The sequence below is a fragment of the Hyalella azteca genome, unplaced genomic scaffold (genome assembly GCF_000764305.2).
Source record: "Hyalella azteca isolate HAZT.00-mixed unplaced genomic scaffold, Hazt_2.0.2 contig868, whole genome shotgun sequence".
In the NCBI taxonomy this organism is placed as follows: Eukaryota; Metazoa; Arthropoda; class Malacostraca; order Amphipoda; family Hyalellidae; genus Hyalella; species Hyalella azteca.
This window is the reverse complement of record NW_025931203.1, coordinates 19,795-47,024: the sequence shown is the minus strand read 5'-3', so window position 1 is coordinate 47,024 and position 27,230 is coordinate 19,795. Positions and strand designations below refer to the sequence as shown.

Here is a 27,230-nt window from a genome sequence, read left to right as displayed (position 1 = left end):
AAGCTGGCCCTACTGCTGGCCCTGGTGTCGGGCCCACAGGTGTGTCCCAGGCCTCCAGCGTGGCCCCTCCTGGGACCTACCACGCCCTCAAGCTGGCCCTGCTGTTGGCCATCGTGTCGGGCCCACAGGTGTGTCCCTGGCCTCCAGCGTGGCCCCTCCTGGGACCTACCACGCCCTCAAGCTGGCCCTACTGCTGGCCCTGGTGTCGGGCCCACAGGTGTGTCCCAGGCCTCCAGCGTGGCCCCTCCTGGGACCTACCACGCCCTCAAGCTGGCCCTGCTGTTGGCCATCGTGTCGGGCCCACAGGTGTGTCCCTGGCCTCCAGCGTGGCCCCTNTGGGCCAGCTGATGCCCTCAGTTGGGCCAGCTGATGCCCTCAGTTGGGCCAGCTGATGCCCTCAGTTGGGCCAGCTGATGCACGATGCATGCTGCTGCTAGCTCCCTGCCTCTGGTAGTGGCGCAGAAGGATCAGAGATTGTGTCGAGGAACACGTCCAGTCTCTTGGAGGTCTCCAGAGTGGACTCTCCCACTCCCAGTTCCATCGGCAAGGCGTTAAACGGTCTCGGTACCACCAAGTAAATAAATCCTTTCCGCAGACATTAAAATCATTAAACAATCATACAATCATTGATGCCAGCTTATCACGAGAATTCGCAGCACTTTTGCTGCACTTCCGAGTAAGAGTATCGGACCAAGCACCAACAATGACAGTTTATATATATTCATTCAGTTAGGAAGTTATGTACCCACACCAGCACCTCTCCTCCGACCCCAAGTAGTCTTGGTTCTCTCAGTAGCACTGATGGTGGTGATGTTCCAGTAACTGGGACATGCAGGAACGGTTTCTTCTTAAACTGTGTAGTCTTGTGGTGAACAGGTCAGCTTCCTCCATGTACTGCACCAGCCTCCTGGCAACAACTTCAAACACCTTTATTACTTGTGTTGTTAATGTCCCCGGCCTGTAATTTTTATAGGGCTAGTCTCTTGCATTCTCTTTTAGATTGGAGTTATTAGCCCTAATTTGAGGTATCCAGCAACGTTTCTTTCTCGCAACAATGCTATCCGGAACTAGATCAGTGGAGCCTCCAGAGTACCTTGTCTTGCAGTGTATGGCAGACAGTGTACAGTGTACAGTACATGGCTGAGACTGTACGCTCACAGTGCCCTACTGACACAGTATACACTGTCAGTATAAATTGTCAGTATACACTGACAATACACGCTGTACACCTAACAGTATAACAGTATACACTGTCAGTATAAATTGTCAGTATACACTGACAATACACGCTGTACACCTAACAGTATAACAGTATACACTGCCAGTATAAATTGTCAGTATACACTGACTGTATCTGAAATTGTTAGGCGAATATAGCCTGCATGCCTAATTTCAGATCTCTAGAGCAATCAGAAGTGGGCTAATTTTCGTTGTCAATGTTAACAACAAACAAACAAACAAACGCGAAGCTAAGCTAAGAAAAACGTGTTAAAAATGCAATTGCGTGGTCACATCCTATTAGGCAAATTTTAGTAGTTACCGATCTTTTTTGTTCATCTTGATTATTATTTATCTTCTACTATTTTATAAATGTAAATACAGAACAACCTTGCAGAAATCACTATGAATTCAAGCTTCGCTCACATAGCGTTATGCTGCCCCGGGTGTGTGTATGTGGCATATTTGTACTCTCTCATGTTCGTTTTACACATTGTAACATGTACTAGATCATGCTTGGTCATTTGAAACTGACAAATCAACATTATCTCTAGAAAATTGTCAGTTGTCTTTTAATTATTATCATATAAATCTAATAACAGGTAATTGCCTATTTTTTATGAATGTCTTTAAAAAGTAACAACGATCAAAACTATTTCGTACCTCAAGGTTTAAATTCCTGAAGATAACTTGGAATTAAATCATTTACTTTCCCGTTAATTCAGAACGCATTTTGCCCCAGACGTTGAAACGAGTAAGATTTTATTTCGTTGTAGTTTTGAAATTTGTGGTGTCTGATTTATGTTAGATATTTTGATGGCCCAATATTTATTTTTGAGCTCTAAATTTTCGCGTGCAACGCATTTTCGTAGCTAGTTTACCGCCCGTAGCTCTTATTTCCAGTCGAAATCTATTTTCACGATTACAAAAGTTCAACGCTGCAAGCGACATAAATAAATTCGATAGCCAACTTTTGGAAATCTTACAAATTTGAGTGAAATAAATAAAATAATTAGTGTGTATCAGTTTTGTATCCTTGACGACTGACTAATTATTATATGGAGATCTTTTGGAGTCAGATCAAGCAGAAGAGTTTAACTCGTGAACAGCGCAATTGCGAATTGAGGTTGGGTAGATCCTGCATAGCAATTCAAGATTCAACATATAACTAATGCTGAACTGTTATAATGGTATGAGCTCCAGTAAAAAGTCCCCGCACTATCATTTTATGTAAGAATTAAAAAAAAAGTATAACTTGTAATGATTTGCATTCCATCTGTTATTTTCTCTTTGTAGCCGTTAAATAGTTAAATTATAGTATGAATTGTGCCTTTCGTCTACTACTCGACATTGATGTCTGATAGTGACGTTCGTCGCCAAGCTCTCAATGGACTTGAATCGCTCTTGGATTACAAATCCATGTACAACATCATGGATGATGCATGGATGGATGATCATGATGTAATCCATGGATTACATCATGGACTACAAATCCTTTGATCGTCTGACATCGTAGATTACAAGTCGTCTGACATAATGGATTGCTAATCGCTTGACATCATGGATTACACACCGTCGAGCTTCGTGGATTACATATCTTTGAATCACTCGATATCATGGATTTGTAACCTGGTATATACAATTTATGCGTCGGCTGGTATCACCGATCACGCGTGCCTGCATGCTCATTTAACGCCATTGCAGCTCATATCTGCCACCTGTTCAAATCTATAATATTTATTGACAGAAATTATTGCCTCTGTGCTACATGCAGTAAGACAAAGCATGCATATGATTGTGTAAGCAAAATCATCATATCTGTCCACAATCTGGCCGCAAATATACATAGCCTACCCGATAAAAGTTTTCGTACCTATTTGGGTCGCCCCAGAGGAAATGGATTCGGATTAGAGGTGGTTTAGGCGCGAATTGGCCTCCTAGGGTGTTCGGCTGCTATTCGGCAGCCTCTTTTAGAAATCAATTGCCCGGTGGGCTGAATCTACGTAATATAACCGCAAAGAGCAGCTGGTCAAGTGCCTCTTGGTGACTCTGTTCAAACGCAAGCAAGGCTGTCTCATGATGACTGATCAGAGGCTGGACGGGGATAACTGCTCGAACCACGACCATCTCCCGCTCAATTAATGGCGTCGATAAATGTATACGCGTACATTTGCTATGAATTATGACGAAAGGACCCAGTTAAAATTTAGGGCAGGGAATAGAGCAGGCCGTCGCCGGCTGCAGAGCCGGCGTAGAGACGCGACAGAGCAGCGATAGAGCAGAAATGTCCGCTTTAGAGACGATATCGCCAGCCGCGTATCAGCGCTAATTAGCTTCTGAGTACCATACAGTATGAGAAGACATGGTTGCAACGAGAGAGTAATGATTGAAAATTCTAGTGTGAAATAAGATTTTGGGGTTTATGTCGACAAGGAGCTGAAATTTTCTACGCATGTTCAAACGCAAGCTAATGAATCCAACAAACTTCTTGGACTGTTCAGACTCTCTTACGGGTTTCTGGATGCAGAAGCGTTGAAGCTGCTGTTTGCTGCTATCGTGCACCCGAACCTAGATTTTTAAAAACGCCGTGTGGTCACCGAGACTTGAAAATAACAAAAATTTAATAGAGTGTTCAAAGACAGGCAACACAGATAATTCCAGACATGACGGGCAATTAATATGAAGAGAGATCAAAGGTTACGAAGCTGCCAAGCTTCTGTTATCGACGCCTGCGTGGGGTCCTCATTGAAGTACAAGTATACTCCTGGTTTATACAAGGTCCCAGAAGGAATACCAGAATTTGGAACGAGAACCAACACCATGCAGGGGCCACGTCTGTAAACTAAAAAAACTGCGTTGCAACTCATTCATGCGACAACATTTCTTCTCGCTTCGAATCACCGGCATGTGGAACAGCCTCCCAAATTACATTGTTGACGCTCCGCGTAAGAACGCGTTCAAGAACACACTTGATAAAGCCATGGAAAAATATAAGTTCTGACTTGAAATGCCTAGCACCATATCTATTCTAACCTGGTGGAAGTTTAGCAGCTATTTCAAACTATTGTCAGTTTCGAAGATCCGGTCAAAGGACCTGTATTCATATCTTCTGAGAACAACTCACGAAACGTACAAGAATCGGAGACAGGCCACATCAGGTATACTCTTCAACGACGACATCACTATGATACGATATGATAATATTGTGACCAACTTACCGTCAAAATTTTGTCGAGTACAGTTTTTCCGCTCTGGTGGCCGTATGGATACTGCTTTGGGGAGTTCCAGTCTCGTACCAGGAAGAGTAGCTTCTGTATAGGAAAAATTTTGAATTTTACGACTCTCTAATTTGAGCTTTCGTGTCATTTTGGTGATTAAATGAAGAGCGTCTGAACACTTTAAAAAATACACAATTTAAATCACACGGCTTCAAAAAATTGCCCACACTGGATAAGAGTTAAAGTTTTCGAATTTAGTTGAACACAGAATATAAAAATCACAATATGTACTTCGCTTATATTAAATACCATTGGCAATTCAATCACCAACAATAACAGAGACCTGAGACAACGAGAAACCCAAATCTTGTTTTTGAGAGCTGTGAGCAACTCAGATTAAAACTCCTACTAACGTACGCGACTGTTATAGCAGTCATTGCAGAAACACTGCCCTAAGGTTTCAAGCGCTACTGAGTGCCACGGTACCGTCGTGCTTATGCAGCCCGGCCACGAACATTTTACTGTCGAACTGCAGGCAGTCCCGAGCTTGCCGTCAAACAACGCTTTTCGGCGCCATCACGAGGCATGAACGCATGCAGTGTGCATGTAGGCAACACGAGAAAGCCAACAGATTGGCATGCGGCCAACTGCATGCACATCGACTGCGTGGCTGCTTAAAACAGCATCATTTCGATTCGGCCGTTAAAACCTCGTCCAAAGTATACAAATACGAAAATTGAACATTGTATAGTATGTTCAAAATTCTTGTGAGATAAAAAAAAAAGTCATGTAAATATTAATCTTTTTATATTGTTACGATGTTTCACATTAGAAATCACGAAAAACTCAAGTTTGCAGGAGACCCAACTAGCCATCATGACGCTGATCGAAATTCGGGGTCCCGTCGATCTGTCACATTGACGACACAAAAGCGACCAATGTGCAATGTTCAACTTCTGAATTAGATTTTACTTCGTAAATCCCACCAATATGATCCAAAATAGGAAACGCCATAACATTTTATCGGCGTGGCGTGTGACACTACGAAATACATCAACAATAACGATATTAATCAAAAGATTTCATTGTTAGAAATATAGAAGGAAATTTATGAGAACTGGCACATGCCTGTGAACTTCGCACAAGCAATAAGGTTTTTCGTAATGGTACGCGCTGCGTGGATGAAGGGCTGAAAAATTTCCGGAGTTATCCCCAAACCTGAAACTCTATTTACTTGACTTGGCAGTGAGCGAGGGAGATGACATTCAACTAAGCCTATGTATATGTCGCATAAGATCAGTACAATTTTTACGTCAGCTTTCAGAAAATTGTGTAAACTTCGGCTGCAGGTTTGTGCATGAAGTATTTACACGAGTCTTCAATGCCTACAGAACTAGACAGCAATTTGCATTGTAGCACAACCAAGGCATCGCAAAGTATATAACTTGTAAAATGGTGGGTTTCGATGGCGACTTGGTTTATTTGTACGACATCTGGTACGATTACATAATTCATAGTTACTTGACATACATTTACTAACTTTTATATACATACATTTGTTAAGTATTCCAATGAATAGAAGTTGATTTATTTGCATTAATCCATGAAAATGTATGTAATTCAATGAAGTTATTATAAATGTTGTTAAATAGTTGACGGTCATAATATAGGTGCATTCTCTCCTGGACACCAATCAAAGCTCTGGTAGTTGAGATGTCTCAAGAATAGGCAATAAATTAGTTCAAACAGTGAAATTAAACGTTGTCAGACAGATTAATTAAAAAATTAAGTACAAATGCGTCGAATTAATATTCGGCTTACTTGATCAACGAACAACAATTTACCAATTTTTATAAAATAGACTTGCCTGAAATGCGCAGAAGTTTTGGTTGGTGGAGTTCTGCGCCAAGGTCCCGAAGGTGCAGAACGTCTGCAGGTTCATGAGGTCGTCCTCTTTGATGTTGTTCATCAGATTGTACACAGTTACGGAGGAGGTCAGCAGCGTCAGGGCGAAGATGAAGGTTGAATCCTTGAGGACATGGGACTAAATGAAACTTTCACCGAAACGTTCTACAGAGCATCAATCAGCTTGATAATCAGTGTGGTGCAAACTTTCTCTCAGAGGCAAAGATAACCTCCTCATAGGCGTCGTGTATAGATCACCTAACAGTTACTCTAATAACGATTAAGTACTAAACAGTCTTTTACCGAACATGACTTTCAGCAAGTCGCATACGTTGATTATTGGTGACTTTATCCATCTAGAAATAAACTTGGTATAGAAGAATCCTATCCAAGAGATGGGAATCACCCTGCATCCCTGCTCTTGGAGTCTGTGCGAGACTAATTTTTAATCCAGAACATCACCAAGCCAACCCATATCAGAAGGTAAACAAACCCCAAATATTCTCGATCTATTGTTTAGTAGTGAGGAGTCAATGTTAGATGAGCTGTGGCATGAGGCTTCGTTGGGTAAAAGTCACCACCAATCATTGTTTTTTTTTCAGTCATAAGTGCTATACCGAAATGACGCCTCGAAAGCGTGAGCGTTTGAACTTTGCCAGAGATGATTATTTTAAATTCCGTGATGCATTGAGTGCGGCGAATATTTTAGACTGTATTAAGGACATGAATGGGGCTGATTCATGGTCATCTTTCAAAGACTCAGTTATGTCTGCAGTTGTTGCGTGTGTACCTAAGATTGAGTTAGGTGGAGGGAAAAAGTCAGAATGGATGAACAGTACAATCATGGCTAAGCTGAAGACCAAGAAGGAAGCACAAGCTTTATTTACGAACTCTCAGCGATGCTGATTATAACCTGTATGCAGAAGCTCGCAATAAAGCTTTAACAAATCTGTCGCACAGCTCTGAAAACCTTTAAAAAAATATTGCCAAAAATGCAAAAGAACCCGAAAGCCTCCTTTTTGCACGCTAATTCGAAGTGTAAGCCAAAAGACTGTATTTTTGATTTGAAAGTAGACCAACGAAAAATATCCTCTGATGAGAGCAAAGCTAACGTTCTTTAGCAGTGTGTTCACAGATGAGGACTTGAACAGTATTCCAGATATTGAGGAGCGCCCAGTCGGCTCGAAGTTAAAATATTTTGAAATACACGAAGAAGAGGTTCTCAAGTGCCTGATCGCTCTAAGTCCCAACAAGTCATGTGGACCAGGCGGCTTCCACCCTAAATTGCTCACAGAATTTACAACAGTCCCGGCTTGCCCATCGACAGTATTCTTTCAAAAGACCCTGAATGGAGGAACTTAGAGGCCGATTGGATGGAAGCTCATGCAACAACATTGTTCAAAAAGAGCGACAAAATTAGCCCCGGTAACAATCGCCCGTCAGTTTGACAAGTGTTGTTTGTAAGGTAATGGAAACTGTTGTGAGAGATAGGATAATCGATCTGTTGACCGTTAGCCATCTCCTATAAGGCTGTCAACGTGACTTTACTGCCGGTAGATCATGCACCACAAATCTTTTGTCTACATTGACTGGACGAAATGGAGCAAGTGGATGCAGTGTACCTCGATTTTGCCTAGGCATTTGACAGTGTCCCAAATGAGCGACTGTTGCGTAAAGTGAAGTTTTTGGGAATAGAGAGAGAAACGTATTCGAATTGATCAGATTTTCTAGTAGGTAGACGACAACGTGTCAGTATAAAAGAAACCGTTATATATATAGCGTACAGCGATTCAAATGACCCCCTCCCTTCCCCCCATAGAGGGGGGAAGGGAGGGGGCATTTTTTAAACGCATTTTTCAGATTCGGCCGTGTCTGTCCCGAACGTATCAGGTACCGAATACGCGCGCCCCACGATCGCCCCAAGCTCGACGGGTATTTCACGAGATTCTCTTTCGGCGCTTATTTCGCTCCGGCAACCGGAACCTAAAGCGGACATAGAGCTTCTAATTTACACCGCAAAAAGAACTTGGGGCGACCCTGAGCCAGCGGCTGACAGGCATCCAAATTTTGATAGGGTTGCAGTTGCAGAGCAGTTGGCTATTTTGGTGACGAAAGTTACATGCCATGATACAAAAATTAAGTTACCTGCATGATATAGAAATATTCCCTCGAATAATGTTTATTCTTGTAGCGATTGGAGTTTATTTGTTTGGAAAACGATTTTCCCTTATTCTGGAAAAACGTGATCTCAAAAGGGTTACTAGATGAAACCTGAGTCTATACATAGAAATTGAACTTATGATAGGCTTTGCTCTTATTTTAAAACTAAGAGAGTAGTACTAGGCTGCATATATATAGCGTACAAAGATTATTCAAATGCCCCCTCCCTTCCCCCCCTCCCAGTATAAGGGGGGGAAGGGGGAGCATTTCTTAACGCATTTTTCAGATTCGGCCGTGTCTGTCCCGAACGTATCAGGTACCAAATACGAGTGCCCCACGATCGCCCTAAGCTTGACAGGTATTTTACAAGATTCTGTTTCGGCGCTTATTTCGCTATGGCAACCGGAACCTAAAGCGGACATAGAGCCGCTACTTTACGCGCTAGGCGAGCTTAGGGCGTCCTTGTGCCAGCGGCTGACAGGAATAAAAATCGCGATAGGGTAATTACTCAGAGCGCTCGGTCAGCGATATTATGAGTACATGACGGCACATTAGCCGGCTTTCACTCACCGTTTCAAGGATTCTCCTAACTTCAGCTGCAATTGCAAACAAAGCGTTGTTTCTGGCGTATGGGTTTTCCTTGTCGTAAGCTGCAATAGCTTCGCTTCTTGCCTCAGAGTGATAGCTTTTTAGAAGAGAATCTTCAAGACATCCCTCATGGGATTCGATTTTAGAATCCATGGCACATTTGTAAAGCTCAAATGCCATCTTGCGGGTCTCATCGCTTGTGAAGCGCTCCATCATCTGAAAAAGAAATATAAGTAAGTTAAACTCGCAAAATTTAAAAGCTGAAATCTCTCGCAAAATGCTTATTTAAATATAATATCGTAATATTTAATCATAAATTGAGTACTGTGTTAAGTCCCAAAGTCTTAGAAGACAGAGCATTTGGACAATAATTTTATCAAGCTCATCACCTCAACGAGGGTGGTCGGCAGATCGTCTTTATGCTCTCTGAAGGCCTCCATGTAGGTCCTGAAGAGGCACACCAGCTCTTCCCCGGTGGCGGGTTGTCCTCGCCGCGCGGCTGAGCGCTTCACCACGAGGCGCTCAGGCGCCAGCAGACGAGGCACCAGCAGCTTCAGGTGCTCCACGAATTGCTCGTCCAATTCTGTTCAGAAAATTACTCAATTCAAGAAAATACGAACGATTCAGATCGCCCAACTCAGATTCAAATCGTCAGGTGGCGACGAGTTACAATTATTGTTTTATTATTGATTATTCTATAAAGAAAATTTACGTAACGGTGATTTGAGGTCTCAACATAAATTGTTCACTTCTTATTGTTGCTCAAAATACCATAAATGAAGTTCAGGAACAAATTTTTTAGCGCAATATATGTTTTTAATTTAAGATACACACGTAAAAATCGGAATATGTCTGAGATTGAACAAGTAAAGTTATTAATAAACTGTTCGCATACCATCCCATGTGACGCTGTGATTTTGTGCAGATCTGGGTCTCATCGCTTGTGAAGCGCTCCATCATCTGACATGTAAGTTAATTTTGCAAAATTTATCAGTTGAAATCTCTCGTAAAATGGTTATTTAAAATATTATCTTAGTATTTATACATAAATTGAGTACATATATCGAATTAAAGTCTTAATATATATATCCCAAAATCTTAGAAGACAGAGCATTTAGACAATAATTTTATCAAGCTCATCACCTCAACGAGGGTCGTCGGCAGATCGTCTTTATTCTCTCTGAAGGCCGCCATGTAGGTCCTGAAGAGGCACACCAGCTCTTCCCCGGTGGCGGGTTGTCCTCGCCGCGCGGCTGAGCGCTTCTCCACGAGGCGCTCAGGCGCCAGCAGGTGAGGCACCAGCACCTTCAGGTGCTCCACGAATTGCTCGTTCAATTCTGTTCAGAAAATTATTCGATTGAAGAAAATACGAACGATTCAGATCATTCAACTCCGATTCAAATCGTCAGGCGGTGGCGAGTTACAATTACTTATTTATTATTGATTATATTCTATAAAGGAAATTTACGTAACGGTGATTTGAGGTCTCAACATAGATTGTTCACTTGTTAGTCTTGCTAAAAATACCAAAAATGAAGTACAGGAACAAATTTTTTAGCGTAATATATATGTTTTTAATTTAAGGTGCACAAAAAATCTGAATATATCTGATGTTGAATAAGTAAAGTTATTAAAAAACTTCACATCTGTTCGAATACCATCCCATGTGATTTTGTGCAGAGCTTATTGTTCACGAATTTACTACTAACAACATAACTTTAAGTGTCCCAGCGAGCTCACGATTTAGTCGGCCATCAAAGTCTTCATCCTCGATGGCGCGCATGCCAATGTGCGGCATGAGGTAGCACTCCAGGTCCTCGAAACTCTGGCGGAGGCCTTCTCTAAGTCGTTGGTGCGCCGGCTCCTGATTGTTTACCTGGTAATTGGGTTTGGATTAGAAAGGGCATTGATGACTATCTCCAATCTGTCACTCCAATCTGTGCAAAATTAGTAGAAATATCGTATGTAATCAAAATTTAGCTTTAGCTAAAATTTAGCTTACATTTTCTTTGAATAATTCGTTACAACATTTGAGATGTTGCTTCCAATCGTTCTACTAAAATTCACGTCAGAATAGAGGCTTTAAACTTGATCTCCGTAAATCGGCACTACACCAGTACAGAATAAATGATTGAAGACCCTCCTAATCTAGCTGCACCCAAAATTCTCTTAATTCGAAATTTTATCAGCCGAAGCAAAAAAAATGCTCTTAATTTTTAATTGTCCTCAATAATTTACTACCATTCCATGCCGTCATAATAACGTACAACATCAGAAGTCGTCATTCTGACCAGTATGATCACAATACAAGCTTTTGGCGGCCACAAGTCGCGGTTGAGCTGCGTCACAAGGCAGACGTGCATGTTGCACGGGCTCAAAACTGACCTTTGCACTATGCCGGTTTAGCTCTATTTATGCATTTCGTGCTGAAGTCTTTTAGTAAAGACTTTAGTGAAGTCAGTGGAAGAGAATGCGAATAAAGAGTGGAAGTGAATAAAAAATGTTTCCCTGTTCCCTGAGTGGAAGTGAATAAAAAATGTTTCCTATGAAGAAACGAGGGTAAACTTGTGAGAGGGCACAGTGCTGTGCGTTTGGCTTTCAATTGGGCCTAAATTTCTTGAGCAGTCTCTGTCACCTTTGTTCTGCCCCGCTGTCTAACTTTACCCTATCTCTCCTCCTCTCTACCCGACTGTCGCGTCGAGCCCTTGATTCCCTCAGCCCACCCCTGTCTTTCCCTCGCCAATTACAGCTGTTACCTCAACTGCTCCACCAGTGTCGAAATTTTCGAGGGAACTTTACTATAATTCAATTCAACTCCGTTTTGAAGTTTGTCTCCGTCCTTTTCTCCGTTCAAGTGCTCTACTCCGTGCATTTAATAATGGCTAGGAAGAAAATGAAAAAGGTAGTCGAAAAGCCCTCTACGGCCTCTAGAAAAAACTAAAACCAAATTAGATCAGCTAGTGATGAAAGTTTGCAAGTACTGCAAAGAAATCTCTCTGAGCGAAGTTCAGACGGTCACCTGTAAACGTTGCAAAGATCTCATTTGTATCAGCTGTTCGAAGTTGAGTTCTAAGGAATTTTCATTTCTCCAGAAAACTAAATTACTTCATTGGTTTTGCCGTGACTGCGAAAAATAAACTCTTGGTGCTCGAGAAACCGAGGTGCCCATTTGAGCTCGCTATGAAAATGAGCTGAACAGAATGAGTAAAAGCTCAGCTGAAAAATACGGGAAAAAAATGAAGTAAAGTCCAAGAGAGCTTATTTATCTGAAGATTAGCGAAAGCTCCCGTGAATTACTTGATACAGAACGTAGGAAGTGCAGCCTTGTTTGATTTGGTATTCCCGAAAGTACCGCATCTGATATGAAGGACCGAGTGATGGCTGACACTGCATTCGTTGCAGAATGTTGCAGCAAGGCACTCAGCACACCGGTTGATATAACATCGTGCAAGAGGCTACGTTCGAAGGATGCTGCTGCCAACACCGGTAGACCTCTGTTGGTAACTATAAAGGATCCTGCTTAGGTTTGGAGCGTGCTGAAGGCAGCGTGAAAGCTTGGATAATCCACTGATTAGAAGTTCGTCGTTTTTGCAAAGAAAGATTCCCCCCTTTAGAGAGGGCGGAATTTCGCAAGAAATGGCAGGATAGATTCAGCGCAGAGGCACATAAAATCAGGTCAATCACTTATAAGCTGTTAAGACAACACCGGTTGCCCATGGTCAGTCAGAGGAGCTGTAGGACAAGAAATAAATTAATAGTAATGATATCCGTAGATCTAGCCTGTAAATAATGTAGGAAGTAACCGCATACATCAAAGTAAAAGTGCACAAAGAGTTTTAATATGTTTTTTTTTATAAGAACTCGGTTTCCGTTTTGAACGAAATAAGTGAACTGTTAACTGTGATCGCAAACGAGTGTATAGACATTACTTGTCTAACAGAAATACTCCCTGAAATCACGGGGGAAAATTGTACCTGCTGAATTTCAGTTGACAGGTATTGATTGTTTTCATAACTTAAATGAAGTGCAGTGCCGTAGAAGTGTAGCTCTGTTGGTTATGGGGCCCAGCAAGTTAAGTTATCTGCAGAGCATCAATTAGCTAGAGAGAGTGGTGCGAAATTTCTTTAAAAGGCAGGGATAGCCTCCTCATAGGGGTCCTTTATAGATCACATAACAGTTCCTCTGATAATGATAAAGTACTAAACAGCCTTTCACCGAACATGACTTTCAGCAGGTCGCATACGTTGATTGTGGGCGACTTTAACCATCCAGAAATAGACTGGGCAGATGAATACTCTCCAAGAGATGGAAATCACCCAGCATCCCTGTTCTTGGAGTCTGGGCGAGACTCATTTTTAATCCAGAACATCACCAAGCCAACCCGTTTTAGGGGGTAAACAGACCCCAAATATTCTAAATCTAGTTTTTACTAGTGAAGAATCAATGTTAGATGAGCTTCGCCACGAGGCTCCGTTTGGCAAGAGCCACCACCAATCAATGTTTTTCAGTATTAAGTTATATGCAGAAAGATGCTTTGGACGCGTGAACGTTTGAACTTTGCAAAAGGCGACTATGATAAACTCCGTGAAGCAGTGAATGCGGCGAATATTTCGGACTGTATTAGGGACATGAATGTGGCTGATTCATGGTCATATTTCGAAGACACGGTTATATCTGCAGTTTATTTACCTATGTACCTAAGACTACGCTTGGAGGAGTCAAAAAGTCCCAGTGCATGAACAGTACAGTTATGGCTCAGCTAAAGATCAAAAAGGAAGCCTACAAAGCGTTATTTGCAAACTCGCATCGATTCTGATTATAACCTGTTTGCAAGAGCTCGAAATCAAGCTTAAAGTGTGTCACACTGCAGTGAAAAACTTCGAAAAAAATATTGCCAAAAATGCAAAGAAGAATCCGGAAGCCTTCTATTTGTACGCTAGTTCAAAGTGTTAGACAAACGACGCCATTTCTGGTTTTAAAGTAGACCAACGGAAAATATCCTCTGATAAGGGCACGGCTAACGTTCTTAATCAGTTCTTTAGCAGTGTGTTCGCAGATGAGAACTTGAACAGTATTTCAGATGTTGAGGAGCGCTCAGTAGGCTCGAAATTGACAGGTTTTGAAATACACGAAGAAGAGGTTCTCAAGCGCCTGGTCGTTCTAAATCCCAAAAAGTCATGTAGGCCAGAATGCTTCCATCCNGAAACACTGCCCTCAGGTTTCAAGCGCTACTGGGTGCCACGGTACCGTCGCGCTTATGCAGCCCGGCCACGAACATTTCACTGCTGAACTACAGGCAGTCCCGAGCTTGCCGTCAAACAACGCTTTTCAGCGCCATCACGATGCATGAACGCATGCAGTGTTCTTGTAGGCAACACGAGAAAGCCAGCAGATTGCCATGCGGCCAACTGCATGCACATCGACTACATCGACTACGGCTGCTTAAAACAGTATCTTTTCGATTCGTCCGTTCAAAACTCGTCCAAAGTAAACAAATACGAATATTGACCTTTGTATAGTAGTTCAAAATTCTTGTGAGATAAAAAAAAGTCATGTAAATATTAATCTTTTTATGTTTTTAAGGTGTTTCACTTTAGAAATCGCGAAAGACTAAAGATTGCAGAAACGCAGAAACTCAAGTTTGCAGGAGACTCGACTCGCCATCTTGACGCTGATCGAGATTCGGGAGCTCGTAGATCTGTCACATTGACGACACAAAAGCGACCAGTGTGCAATGTTCAACTTCTGAATTAGATTTTACACCGTAAATCCCACCTATAAGATTCCTAATAGGAAACTTCATGGCATTTTATCCGCGTGGCGTGTGACAATACGAAATACATAACAATAAAGAAGTTAATCAAAAGATTTCATTGTTAGAAATATAGCAGGAAATTTATGTGAACTGGCACATAGCTATGAACTTCGCACAAGCAATAACGTTTTTAGTAATGGTACACGCTGCGTGGATGAAGTGCTGAAAAATTTCCAGAGTTATCCCAAAACCTGAAACTCTATTTACTTGACCTGGCAGTGGGCGAAGGAGATGACATTCAACTAAGCCTATTTATTTGTCGCATAAAATCAGTACAATTTTTGCGTCAGTTTTCAGAAAATTGTGTAAACTTTGACAGCAGGATTGTGCAAGAAGTATTTACACGAGTCTTTAAAACCTACAGACATAGGCAGCAATTTGCCTTATAGCACAACCAATTTAGGCATCGCAAAGCATGTAACTTGGAAAAAGGTAGGTTTCGATGGCGGCTTGGTTTATTTGGACGACATCTGGTACGATTACGTAATTCATAGTTACTTGACATACATTTACTAACTTTTATATACATACATTTGTTAAGTATTCCAATGAATAGAAGTTGATTTATTTGCATTAATCCATGAAAATGTATGTAATTCAATGAAGTTATTATAAATGTTGTTAAATAATTGACCGTCATAATATAGGTGCATTCTTTCCTGGATATCAATCAAAGCTCTGGTAGTTCTGATGTCACAATAATAGGCAATAATTTAGTTCAAACAGTGAAATCAAACGTTATCAGATAGATTAATTAAAATAATAAGTACAAATGTGTCGTTTTATTATTCAGCTTACTTAATCTACGAATAACGATTTCCCAATTCTTATACAATACACTTACCTGAAATGCACAGGAGTTTTGGTTGGTGGAGTTCTGCGCCATGGTCCCGAAGGTGCAGAACGTTTGCAGGTTCATGAGGTCGTCCTCGCGGATGTTGTGCATCAGATTGTACACAGTCACGGAGGAGGTCAACAGCGTCAGGGCGAAGATGAAGGTTGAATCCTTGAGGAAGTGGGACTGAATGAAACTTTCACTGAAACTTTCTGCAGAGGATCAATCAGCTAGATAATCAGTGTGGTGCGAACTTTCTCTCAGAGGCAAAGATAACCTCCTCATAGGCGTCATGTATAGATCACCTAACAGTTACTCTAATAACGATACAGTACTAAACAGTCTTTTACCGAGCATGACTTTCAGCAAGTCGCATACGTTGATCATTGGTGACTTTATCCATCCAGAAATAAACTGGGTATAGAAGAATCCTATCCAAGAGATGGGAATCACCCTGCATCCCTGTTCTTGGAGTCTGTGCGAGACTAATTTTTAATCCAGAACATCACCAAGCCAACCCATGTCAGAAGGTAAACAAACCCCAAATATTCTAGATCTACTGTTTAGTAGTGAGGAGTCAATGTTAGATGAGCTTCGGCATGAGGCTCCGTTGGGTAAAAGTCACCATCAATCATTGTTTTTTTTCAGTATTAAGTGCCATGCCGAAAAGACGCCTCGGAAGCGTGAGCGCTTGAACTTTGCCAAAGGTGATTATTTTAAACTCCGTGATGCATTGAATGCGGCGAATATTTCGGACTGCATTAAGGACATGAATGGGTCTGAGTCATGGTCGTCATGTTCACAGACACGGTTATGTCTACAGTTGTTTCGTGTGTACCTAAGATTAAGTTAGGTGGAGTCAAAAAGTCAGTGTGGATGAACAGTACAATCGCGGCTAAGCTAAAGACCAAGAAGGAAGCCTACAAGCTTTATTTACTAACTCTCAGCGATGCTGATAATAACCTGTATGCAAGAGCTCGAAATCAAGCTTAAAAAATCTGTCGCACCGCTCTGAAAACCTTTGAAAAAATATTGCCAAAAATGCAAAAAGAACCGGAAAGCCTTCATTTTGTACGCTAATTCGAAATGTAAGCCAAAAGACGGCATTACTGATTTGAATGTAGACCAACGTAAGATATCCTCTGATGAGGGGCAAAGCTAACGTTATTTAGCAGTGCGTTCACAGATGAGGTCTTGAACAGTATTCCAGACATTGAGGAGCGTCCAGTCGGCTCGAAGTTATCATATTTTGAATTGCTCGAAGAAGAGGTTCTCAAGTGCCTGATCACTCTAAATCCCAACAAGTTATGTGGACCAGACCGCTTCCACCCTAGATTGCTCAAAGTATTTGCAACCGTCCTGGCTTACCTTTCGACAGTATTCTTTGGAAAGACCCTGTATGGAGGAACTTTGAGACCGATTGGATGGAAGCTCATGCTACAACATATTCAAAAAGGCGACAAAAGTAGCCCCGGTAACTATCACCCCGTCAGTCTAACAAGTGTTTTTTGTAAGTTAATGGAATCTGTTGTATGGGATAGGATAATCGATCTGTTGGCCGTTAACCATCTCCTATAAGACTGTCAAATGACTTTCCTGCCGGTAGATCCTGCACCACTAACCTCTTGTCTACGTTGAGTGATTGGACTCGCCTACTCGACGAAATGGAGCCAGTGGATGCAGTGTACCTCGATTTTGCCAAGGCATTTGACAGTGTCTCACATGAGCGGCTGTTGCGTAAAGTGAAGTCTTTGGGAATAGAGAGAAACGTACTCGAATGGATCAGGGATTTTCTAGTTGGTAGACGAAAACGTTACAGTATAAACGGAACCGTATCAGACTGGGCATCAGTGCGCAGTGGCGCGCCACAAGGAAGCGTTCTTGGACCTGTTATGCTCGTTGCTTTTATAAACGATCTGCTAGAAGTAGTGTCAAGCGTGTGCTCCATGTATGCCGACGACACAAAAGTTTATAAAACAGTGAAGGATGCGTCAAATCGAGTAAAATTGCAAGATAATCTTGATAGTTTAGTTAACTGGGCTGTTACGTGGCAGCTGCGTTATAACGCTGACAAGTGTAAAGTACTTCACCTCTGGAAGAACAATGAACAGCAAGATTACAGTATAAGAAGACATGGTTGCAATGAGAAAATAATTATTGAAAAGTCTAGCGTGGAAAAAGATTTGGGAGTTTATGTCGACAAAGAGCTGAAATTTTCTCGGCATATTGAAACACATGCAAATAAATCCAACAAACTTCTTTAACTGATCTGACGCACCAACGAGTACTTGAATGCAGAAGCGATGCTGCTGTTTACCGCTGTTGAGCACCCGAATCTAGAGTTTGGAAAAGCCGTGTGTTCACCGAAATTTGAAAAGGACAAAAATTTAGTAGAGAGAGTTCAAAGACGTGCAACAAGGGTAATTCCTTGCTTGAAGTGTAAGCCCTTTGAATAAAGATTAAATCATATGAAGCTTTCAACCCTCTGTTATCGACGTCTGCGTGGTGACCTCATTGAAGTATTCAAGTATACTCATGGCTTATGCAAGGCCCCAGAAGGATGCCTAGAATTTGAAACAAGAACCAGCACCAGGGCCCACGGCTACAAACTAAAAAAAACTGCGTTGCAACTCATCCACGCGACGACATTTCTTCTCGCTTCGAGTCACCGATATGTGGAACAGCCGCCCTAGTAACATCGTTGACGCTCAGAGTATGAACACGTTCAAGAACAGACTAGATAAAGCTATGGAGAAATATATGTTAAGATTTGAAATGCCTAGCACCATATCGAATCTGGTGGAAGTCAAGTAGCAATTTCAAACTATCGTCAGTCGTGAAAAGATCTGGTCAAATGACATGTTTTTAGATCTCCTGTGAATAAGTCAAGAAAAGTACAAGAATCGGCGACAGGTCACATCAGGCCTATTCTTCAGCGCCGACTTCAATATGTTATGTTATGATATGTTATATTAATCATTCTATTATTCACTAACAACTTGCATTCCAATGTATAAGCAAAATTTACAGCGCCTATTTAGATTCATTTCAACCATGTCGCGACTACGATTCCTGTGAAGAACTAGAGTTAACTAGAGCAGGAGTGAATGGGTGAAATTCAACATCTAAACATAAGATGAAAATTTAATATAAAATTGTACATCACACGACTACTTGTGAAGCCGAATCTACATTAATTTGACATGAATTTATAAAATACAATGAGACTAATTTTAAAACGCGGGCTAAATATGAACAGCGCCCATTTCTTCGAGCCAAAGGTGTTTTGTCCCAGAGGCAATTTTCTTTGCAATTTCTAACTTTTAATTTCTGCTTATTGTCAAGGTCTCATAGACCTTCCGGCTGAAAAATTATGCACGGTTACCGAGAGGAGAAATTGAAAACTTCTCAATTATTACAAATAATGGGCTTTGAATCATCATAAATACATGTAGTTACGTACAGTACTGTACCACCTCCTGCTAATAGATTATGAAGAAGTAATAACGTATCACTCATTACGTTGTCGATTGTGTATCAACAAACCCAAGTAACAGACCTGCATCGTTGTTTCGCAGTCAAACGTTCCTTGAGTGTCCATAAGAATCACTGCCACCTGAAAAAGAGGAAAAATATGTAATAACTGCTGCTTATCAAGTTTATTTACGAACGAACCAAATCCAGTTATCGAAAGCGTTAACTGCACGTTTTGTCCACTATATGATGCTTCACTTTGAAATGCTGGTCCACTTAATTTTAGACTAAGCTTTCTGATTTTCTACAACCGTTTAAATTTGCAACGTAAACTGCATCGATGAGGGTGCAATCTGAAAATGACTTCAATGTACTTGTGCTTTTTTTTCATTTTAAACTTTGAATATCGTCCCATCAAAGGTAGCTTCGCGGTTAGTTTTTTGTCACTTAATGAACACCAATAAACGAAACTTTTAACAAGCCTCATATTAGCTTTAGAAATAAATTGGACCAGTTTTCAAGTAGGGCAACATGGGGCAGCGCGCCCCCCTCCCCTTTTTAAAACTAAATTTTTGATGAACTTTTAATTGATACGAGGTGGTTCTTTGTTTTGTTTAAAGGTACAACTAATGGGGAATGTATGATGTGAATTAGACGCCTATATGTTTATTCAATTTTTTATGAAACACTATTTTGTAAAATGTGTCAAAATGGGCCCATTTTTATGTCTGTCTTTGAATTTTGACTTTTAAAGTGATTTTATTCATTTTTAGTTTAGTCGAACTGATGATGGAGCTGGACTCCGAAACGTTTTCAATATCGATATGGTGAATTTTCTTGGCGTTTTCTTTGCTTTTAAATTCCTTGTGAAGCTAGTTTTTTATCACTCGATGAACACCAATAAACGAAAACTTTAACATAAACCCTTTGCCACATGGTAGCTTTAGAACAAAATTGGCCAAGTTTTCAAATAATTCTTTTTCTGGAAAAGAGCGAAAAACAATTTTGAAGCATTACACACCAAATTAATGCCTCAATCAACAACATTTTTATTAAATGTCCAAGAATATTCATGCCCATATATCCATTTATCTGGTCCATATATTAATATTGCGCAGCCTTCCAGAACCAAGCGCGCATCTGCGAACATTAATTTGTCACTTGCTTCGTCTCCAGACGGTTTGGTGAAGACGAAAGGCTTGCTCCAGATGTAAATCCCGGTTGTCTCTCCCTCAATGCCGCTTCGCCAGGCGAAGCCTTCAAGTGGCAGCGATGGATCTCCTAACCAGTTAGGTGAGCCCTGGGCATCGGAATCGCGATATAAAAATAAGATTTACTAACCTAACATTTTGTATGGGATCAGCTGCTTGTCCAATTCACGTACTTTGACAAATGAACGAGCAGCAATGTCTGTTTTTATCTCTTTGTCTACATCGTAGAATTAGTTCATGAATAAATACATCATTTTAAAGTGACTACAAGATTTACTTTAAATTTCACTCGACTTCGCTTGTTCCAGTTCAGCTTTAATAAATAATAAATTCAACTCCATGCTGAATACTTACTTTATTCTCGCAGTACTTCACTAGGTGATTCAAAAGAAAGCTCTTGCCCTGCCTGAACGCCCCCGCCACGGCTACCACACAGACCGGTTTGTCGCCCACGTCAGGACTCAACAGAACGTTTTTGAGGGCGTCTTCGTCCAGCTCGAACTCTCGACTATCATTGTTCTGAACAACGATAGGCACAGGGCGGCCTGACATGATTATCCTCCTATAGCTGAAACAAAGAAAAAATATCTTGCCAACGAAATTGCTGCTCACCGATAATGAACTACAGAGAATAAACCGTTGACCTGATATTTTCGACTGTCAGCTAGCCTGTGACGTTGAGATCAACCATCACCCAAATAGTGGACTCACTATGTGTCCATTATTTTATTTTAGAAATCACCAAACGTAAATGACGTCTCTGACAAATTTACGGCCGGACTTGCGGCCGGTCTCGCGGCCGTCAGTGTCCCTGAAATATCTTCCAAAGTACTGAACGTATCTCGATGAAACTTGGTACACATATTCATTATGGCCTAACGGTGATGTCAAGCTCGTGACAATTTTTTGATTTTGCCTTCGTTTGCGAGTTATACGGCTTTACGTATATGGCTCTTGGTCAATGGAAGTTCAAAAATCGGCCTGAGAAATGCCGGTCGTTTCTCCGTATATCCGTATAACTTGCAAACGAAGGCAAAATCAAAAAACTTGTCACGAGCTAAACATCACCGTTGGAAGGTTAGGTTTCTATATGCAAAGTTTCGTTCGGATCTGTTCAGTAATTTAGAAGAAATCTCTGGTACACAGCGAATTTAAGCACTATTTTTGCTGTTTAAATCACGAATGAGGGAAAAGAAAAAAATACTCGCAAACGAGGGCAAAACGTAAAAAATTTTAACGAGCTAAACATCACCGTTTAGTACTCAGAAATTCATATTCAAAATTTCATTCAGATCTGTTCAGTACTCTGGAAGAAATGGCCGGTACACTGTAAATATCGGCACGTTTCGTCATATAACTCACGAATGAAGGCGATATAAAAAAATTGTCACGAGCTTGACATCACCGTAAGACCATATTGAATATGTGTACCAAGTTTCATCGAGCTACGTTCAGTACTTTGGGAGATATTCCAGGTAAACTGAATTTGGACACCGGCCGCGAGTCCGGCCGCGAGACCGGCGGCAAGTCCGGCCGTAAATTTGTCCGAAACGTAAATGGAAGGCATGTTCCTCAGCGCCCTCTTCAGTTTACGTGACATACAGGGGTTGACAAAATATGGGAAAGACTAAACATTTAGAGAAAATGTTTGAACACGTTATAAACGATAGAAACTCGACATATTTTAATGTTTTGTAGTTTTTTGTTGTTGCTAAATGATATTGCAAGATTTTGCAGCTATTTCTTAGGACATTTTTGTGACTTTAACCTTATAAAAATGGCAAACCTCTCAAATAAAGGCCAAATTTTTGGTGCTCGTATGGCAGGTGCTATATAGAGAGACAGAACTTCCCGAATGTTTGACGTTTCAAGAGGTACTGTCTTTAGCAAAGCACAGGTCTTGCTGGATGTTGAAGTTGTCTGAGAATAGGCATCAATCTCTAAATCAAATTGTTTAGAAAAATAGGACGATTATGGCTGTAAAAATTACATCAGACCTCAATGGACACCTACAGAAGCCAGTTTCAATAAAAAAACTTTTCGTCAGGAGCGACGAACTGTGTTTACAGTGGTGTATAAACCTTCAGAATTTGTCCCTCGAGCAGCGGAAAAATGTTATTTTCTACAAAGAATTATCGTTCACCTTATTTCCGACCTTTATCCGAGTGTACGTTGGAGAGGGTTAAAAAAGGCCTAAAGTGGTTCAAACTGAGGTCTATGAGAGAAGGTATAAGAGGGTTTAATGAAAAAATAGGCTAAAATTCCTTTGGAAATTATTCACAATTTGTAAGAATCAATGCCTTGGAGAATTGAGGCTTTAATTGCCACATAATGTGTACCTACAACATACTAAAATATACTTTGTGTATAATTCATAAGGTGTTTCCCTTATTTGTCCACCCCTGCAGTACGTATATCAGATATTCGAGTGCCGTGATGCTATAGATACGTTTACTTAACACTTATAGGGCTGTGTAGAGAATTGATCACAGACCACGAAATGCAAATAGATGGTTTATGAGTATATTTGGTTAGTGAAATAATTTTGGTGAATCAAAGTATAGGTTTCAAAATCTCTTGTTCAAGACTAGATCTCAAGCGCTGAAGGCAAGAGATTTGCTGCAGAGAAATTAGAATACTCAAATAAAAAATATTCAAATGAAGCATATAAATAGCATAAGGTATTGGAAACAATGAAATGAATCAGGAATCATTCTTAATAATAAAGGAAATTATTTCACACATTATTAACCCTCTAGCGGGCAAGATATTATATTCGGTCATTTAAATCTTTCAATAAATGCTCATGAAGTTCCCTGGTTTGTGCTTGAGGCTACATAATAAAGACTCTGCCAATCACCAATCATCTGTCTGTCATTCCATTTATAGTATAAGCCCCTATCATGCTCAAGAACTGGAATATGAGCTTTCAAATGTAAGCTTTGACTAGGACGAAAATTTTTTTAATTTTTTAAAGACATTCTAGTAGCAATATCTTTTCAATTAATAAAAAAAGTGATGAAATCGAATCAAATAAAACTAAGACTGTTTCTCCACACCCCGCTGCGTGTTTGATTTGAATTATAATATATTTTATTTAATTGACTGTATATAATGAATTATTCAGCTGCAATTTACTCCTTCAATAGGCATAATTTTGTCATATGCGCGAGTATATATAACTTTAAATTGCTCATACTTTCTTGTAATGACTTCAGAAGATCATATTTTGGACATTTCCATGCCTGCTTATGAAAGGGTTAATGTCAGAGAGCTTTCAGTTCTCCAGCAGGTCACCGTATGTTTGCTGTTATTAATTGACATGGAAATTCTTATTCTATGAGTTGAATGATTTTTTGAAAATATCAACGTGAGAACAATTAAATGTCATGGATATAATAGGGCATATGATTCGAAGTTGGCAGCTGAACATAATGGGACTCAAGAAATACCTGTCAATCCGGTATTATATTCTTGACCTGAAATTGCAGTCAGGTTGTGTCAATCATACATCATTGCTAAACATGAAAAAGAAATGAGTGAATGATGGAATTGAAATGAGTTCTTTAATTTCGATAGTTGAAATTTATTTTAATGTTGAATAATTCATGTTTACTTCAATATAAAAATCAAATTTTATGTTATATATATATATATATATGGGTTGGACAGGTACAATAACGAGATGTTTTTTTTATTACAGTGTGACAGTGTGTGTGGATAAAGTACAGTGTGGATAAACACACTGTCACATGTGTACAGTGTGGATAAAGTGTGACCGAATTTGAAAGTTAATTTCTTGGTATATAATAAGTTTTTTAATTTAAAATTTTTGCGGCAAGAGTAGAAATGTTTGAAAATTGAGATTGCTGAAGCCAGAATGTGAAAATATGAACAACTATAAGATACATTTACTGAGATGTATTTAAAAAGTTTGATATTTAGGGAGTGGATTACAGCTGATGAATTTATTAAATGTGGTTACTATGCTGGCGTCTCTTAATATAATCCAATTTAAGAAGACAAATAAAAAGAGTAATCAACTAACTTCAATTTAATTTAATTTTATCCATTTATTTTAAATATCTGAACAGATGTTGCTACTTGCGTCTCTTAAAAAAAATAGTGTTAATTTCATTGTCAGGGCCAAACTTTCCTTTAAATGCTAATATTTTAATTCTTGGCCATAATAGGATGTTGATTATATGTGTGCAGCGATGAGATGATTATTAATCACTAGAGATATGATAATGTAGCTTTGTAGTTGTACCTCACGTGGATATTTTGATATTCTGCAGGACTCGAGATATGCTATCACAGGCGCCGCTAGATAGCGTATGAGAAGATTGATCGAGGAGCAGAGCTGGTGGCATGAAGGGTTGCAAATATACTGATTCAGAGAAATTGAACCAAATGCATTTTAATGCACAAAAAATTCATAAGATTTGATAGTTGTGAAGGCTGAAAATCAAGTTTGGATGATTTTATAGGTAAACAAGTATATTAGGCATTAGATTCAACGTTAGAAATCGTTTATCTAAGGGTATAGGTATAATATGCATACTCTTAAGTTTTCATAAATATCATATTATGGAATGAGTCTTTTGATTTCCAACCGAATTTATTGTGGACTATTACTACTGTCATATATATCGAGAGATTTGATCTCAGTTTAAGCTGCATTATTAGTTGCCTGAATTAAATGTAGAGTTTATGATAAAAGGTAATGTACGGGTACAAAAGAACATAATATAAATTTTGAAAACCGGCGGTAACGGTCGTTAATTTGCGGTTGGTCACTCAAACATACCCCCAAGCTAACCGGATGCAGGTTACGGCAGGGATTTTGGATGAGAAATAATGATTGATCGATCGTAAATACGATCGTTCTTCATAGTACGTTCTTCAAATATTTTACAATAAGTACGGAAAAAAAACGAGTCGCTAAAACTGCCAAGAATGGAGCATCGAGGTAGAGGGTTAGAAAACTGCAACGAGTAGTGAAAATTCTGGCAAATATCGGCAAGGTGAACGTGGTCGGGTGGTGAAAAATTAGCGACAGGTCATAATTACCTAATCAAAGTTGACAGCACCATAGTATTTTATTATATGTAAGATAATTGTCCGCGAGGGATTTATCATCCATCATTATTGTTATTAAGAGAAAGTTGAGTTTCTGACCTTAACATGTTGGAGTGAACAACACAATACAACCTCTTGGCATCAAACGCTGCCCTCAACTGATAGCACGATGCAGGCCGAGGTTATTGTTCTAACATAAAATTTTAGTAAATAGTTTTCTGGGAGATATTCTCGTAATGCTATAACTTAAACCATTCTTTACAAATATTCTTTAGTTTAGAACACAGAAAATATATTCAATTTCTTTTTGCGATTCCATGAGAACGTTTTCGAAAGAGGAGTGCAGCCGTGCACATCCAGTTTTGTGCACCAATCAGCCTTAAATAGAACGCCTAGCATGTATTCGTAATTAACCCTTTACGCCCTGGCATGACGAATTCGTCACACCAGGGACTAGCTACCTTTTCCAACAATTTCACGTTTTCTGTCATTTTTTCGAAAAATTCACGGGAATAAAAAAGTCTTAGATTTATTTTTTACATATGTGTACCAATTTTCAAAGTTATCTGTCAGTAAATAACCGAAATATAATTTCCAATTTCCAATGGCAATGTCCAATTTCTTATGGAAATTCTATTTCGGTTATTTACTAACAGATAACTTTACCACCCCTAACACTTTCACGAACTGTCGTCAAGGCATAAATCAACGTACAGAGATGATTTTGGTACCATTGGATAGGTCAGAATGTCAGCTTCGAAGTGAGACTCAAAACCGAAAAAGGGAATTTTACGATTTTTGTCCCAGAAATTCAGGGCGTAAAGGATTAAGGCTACCAATCAGCCGCGTATCAATCCTGCCGTCGGTAACCAGCCCATGATATCACCTTTTTTTAATTATCCAGTGCTTTACGCCGCCATATTCCGAAGCGAATAACGCAGAGTGCAATGATCGTCCAACACTGAGGGTTCCCTCGAATCGTCATTTTATACCCTGACTTTAGCTCGAACTGGAATCAGCGGACAACAGACAGCGATTAATCAGCCCATCGTGCCAGTGGAACTGCATGCATCCTGCCGTGCACCACCAGACGGTCACTTTCAGCTCACAGAATATGGGGTTAGGTTTCAGACAGCATAGTTTTGTTCCAAAATCTATCGTCCTTCGACGAGTGACTTCCGCAGCTTCATTAAATTACGAAACATTTAGTTCACAGCAACTGGGGTTCGGTTTCAGATAGCATAGTTCTGTTACAAAATTTATCGTCCGACGACGAGTGGCCGTTCGACAGTAGGCTGATTACACCAGCACACGGGACAAATACGGACGGGTCGTTTATGGGCATCATAATTACTGCAAGGCTCCGGCACGCTCCGTCAGGATGGTGCAATTTTTTCGCGTATTGGCAGACGATGCAGGGCCAAACTATGTCAGGCTATTTTCCTGTGGGCTGATTGATCTATTTCAATGGATGTGATCTGTCTGATGGCTTGCGGCTGATAATGCTACAGTCAAAGAAGTATTATAGGCTATGTTCTTGAGGGTAAACCTACAAGAGAATGGCTTGAATGCAACGAACAAAATTTTGGACAATTGGCACGAAGATGCAACTCTAAAGCTAGTTTTGTCAATTCAAATGTTCACTACTTCCAGAATACCAACTTTCATGATATTAAAAGACTAGAGCATCATTCATGTGCAGAACATGAGTGAAGAACGAGGGG

At 40.2% G+C, this 27,230-nt stretch overlaps 1 protein-coding gene across 1 annotated transcript; it reads right to left on the bottom strand.

The window, feature by feature from the left end:
- Positions 1 to 433: 433 nt before the first annotated feature.
- LOC108667648 (atlastin-3-like) lies at positions 434 to 25,653 on the bottom strand. Its single transcript, XM_018154688.1, has 8 exons — positions 25,606 to 25,653; positions 20,779 to 20,992; positions 20,379 to 20,513; positions 19,299 to 19,355; positions 15,749 to 15,910; positions 4,437 to 4,529; positions 937 to 958; positions 434 to 585 (listed from the first exon to the last, which is right to left on the bottom strand). Exons 1-8 carry the CDS (start codon positions 25,611 to 25,613, stop codon positions 434 to 436), a joined length of 843 nt encoding a protein of 280 aa, XP_018010177.1. The 5' UTR covers positions 25,614 to 25,653.
- Between the last annotated feature and the right edge of the window lie 1,577 nt (positions 25,654 to 27,230).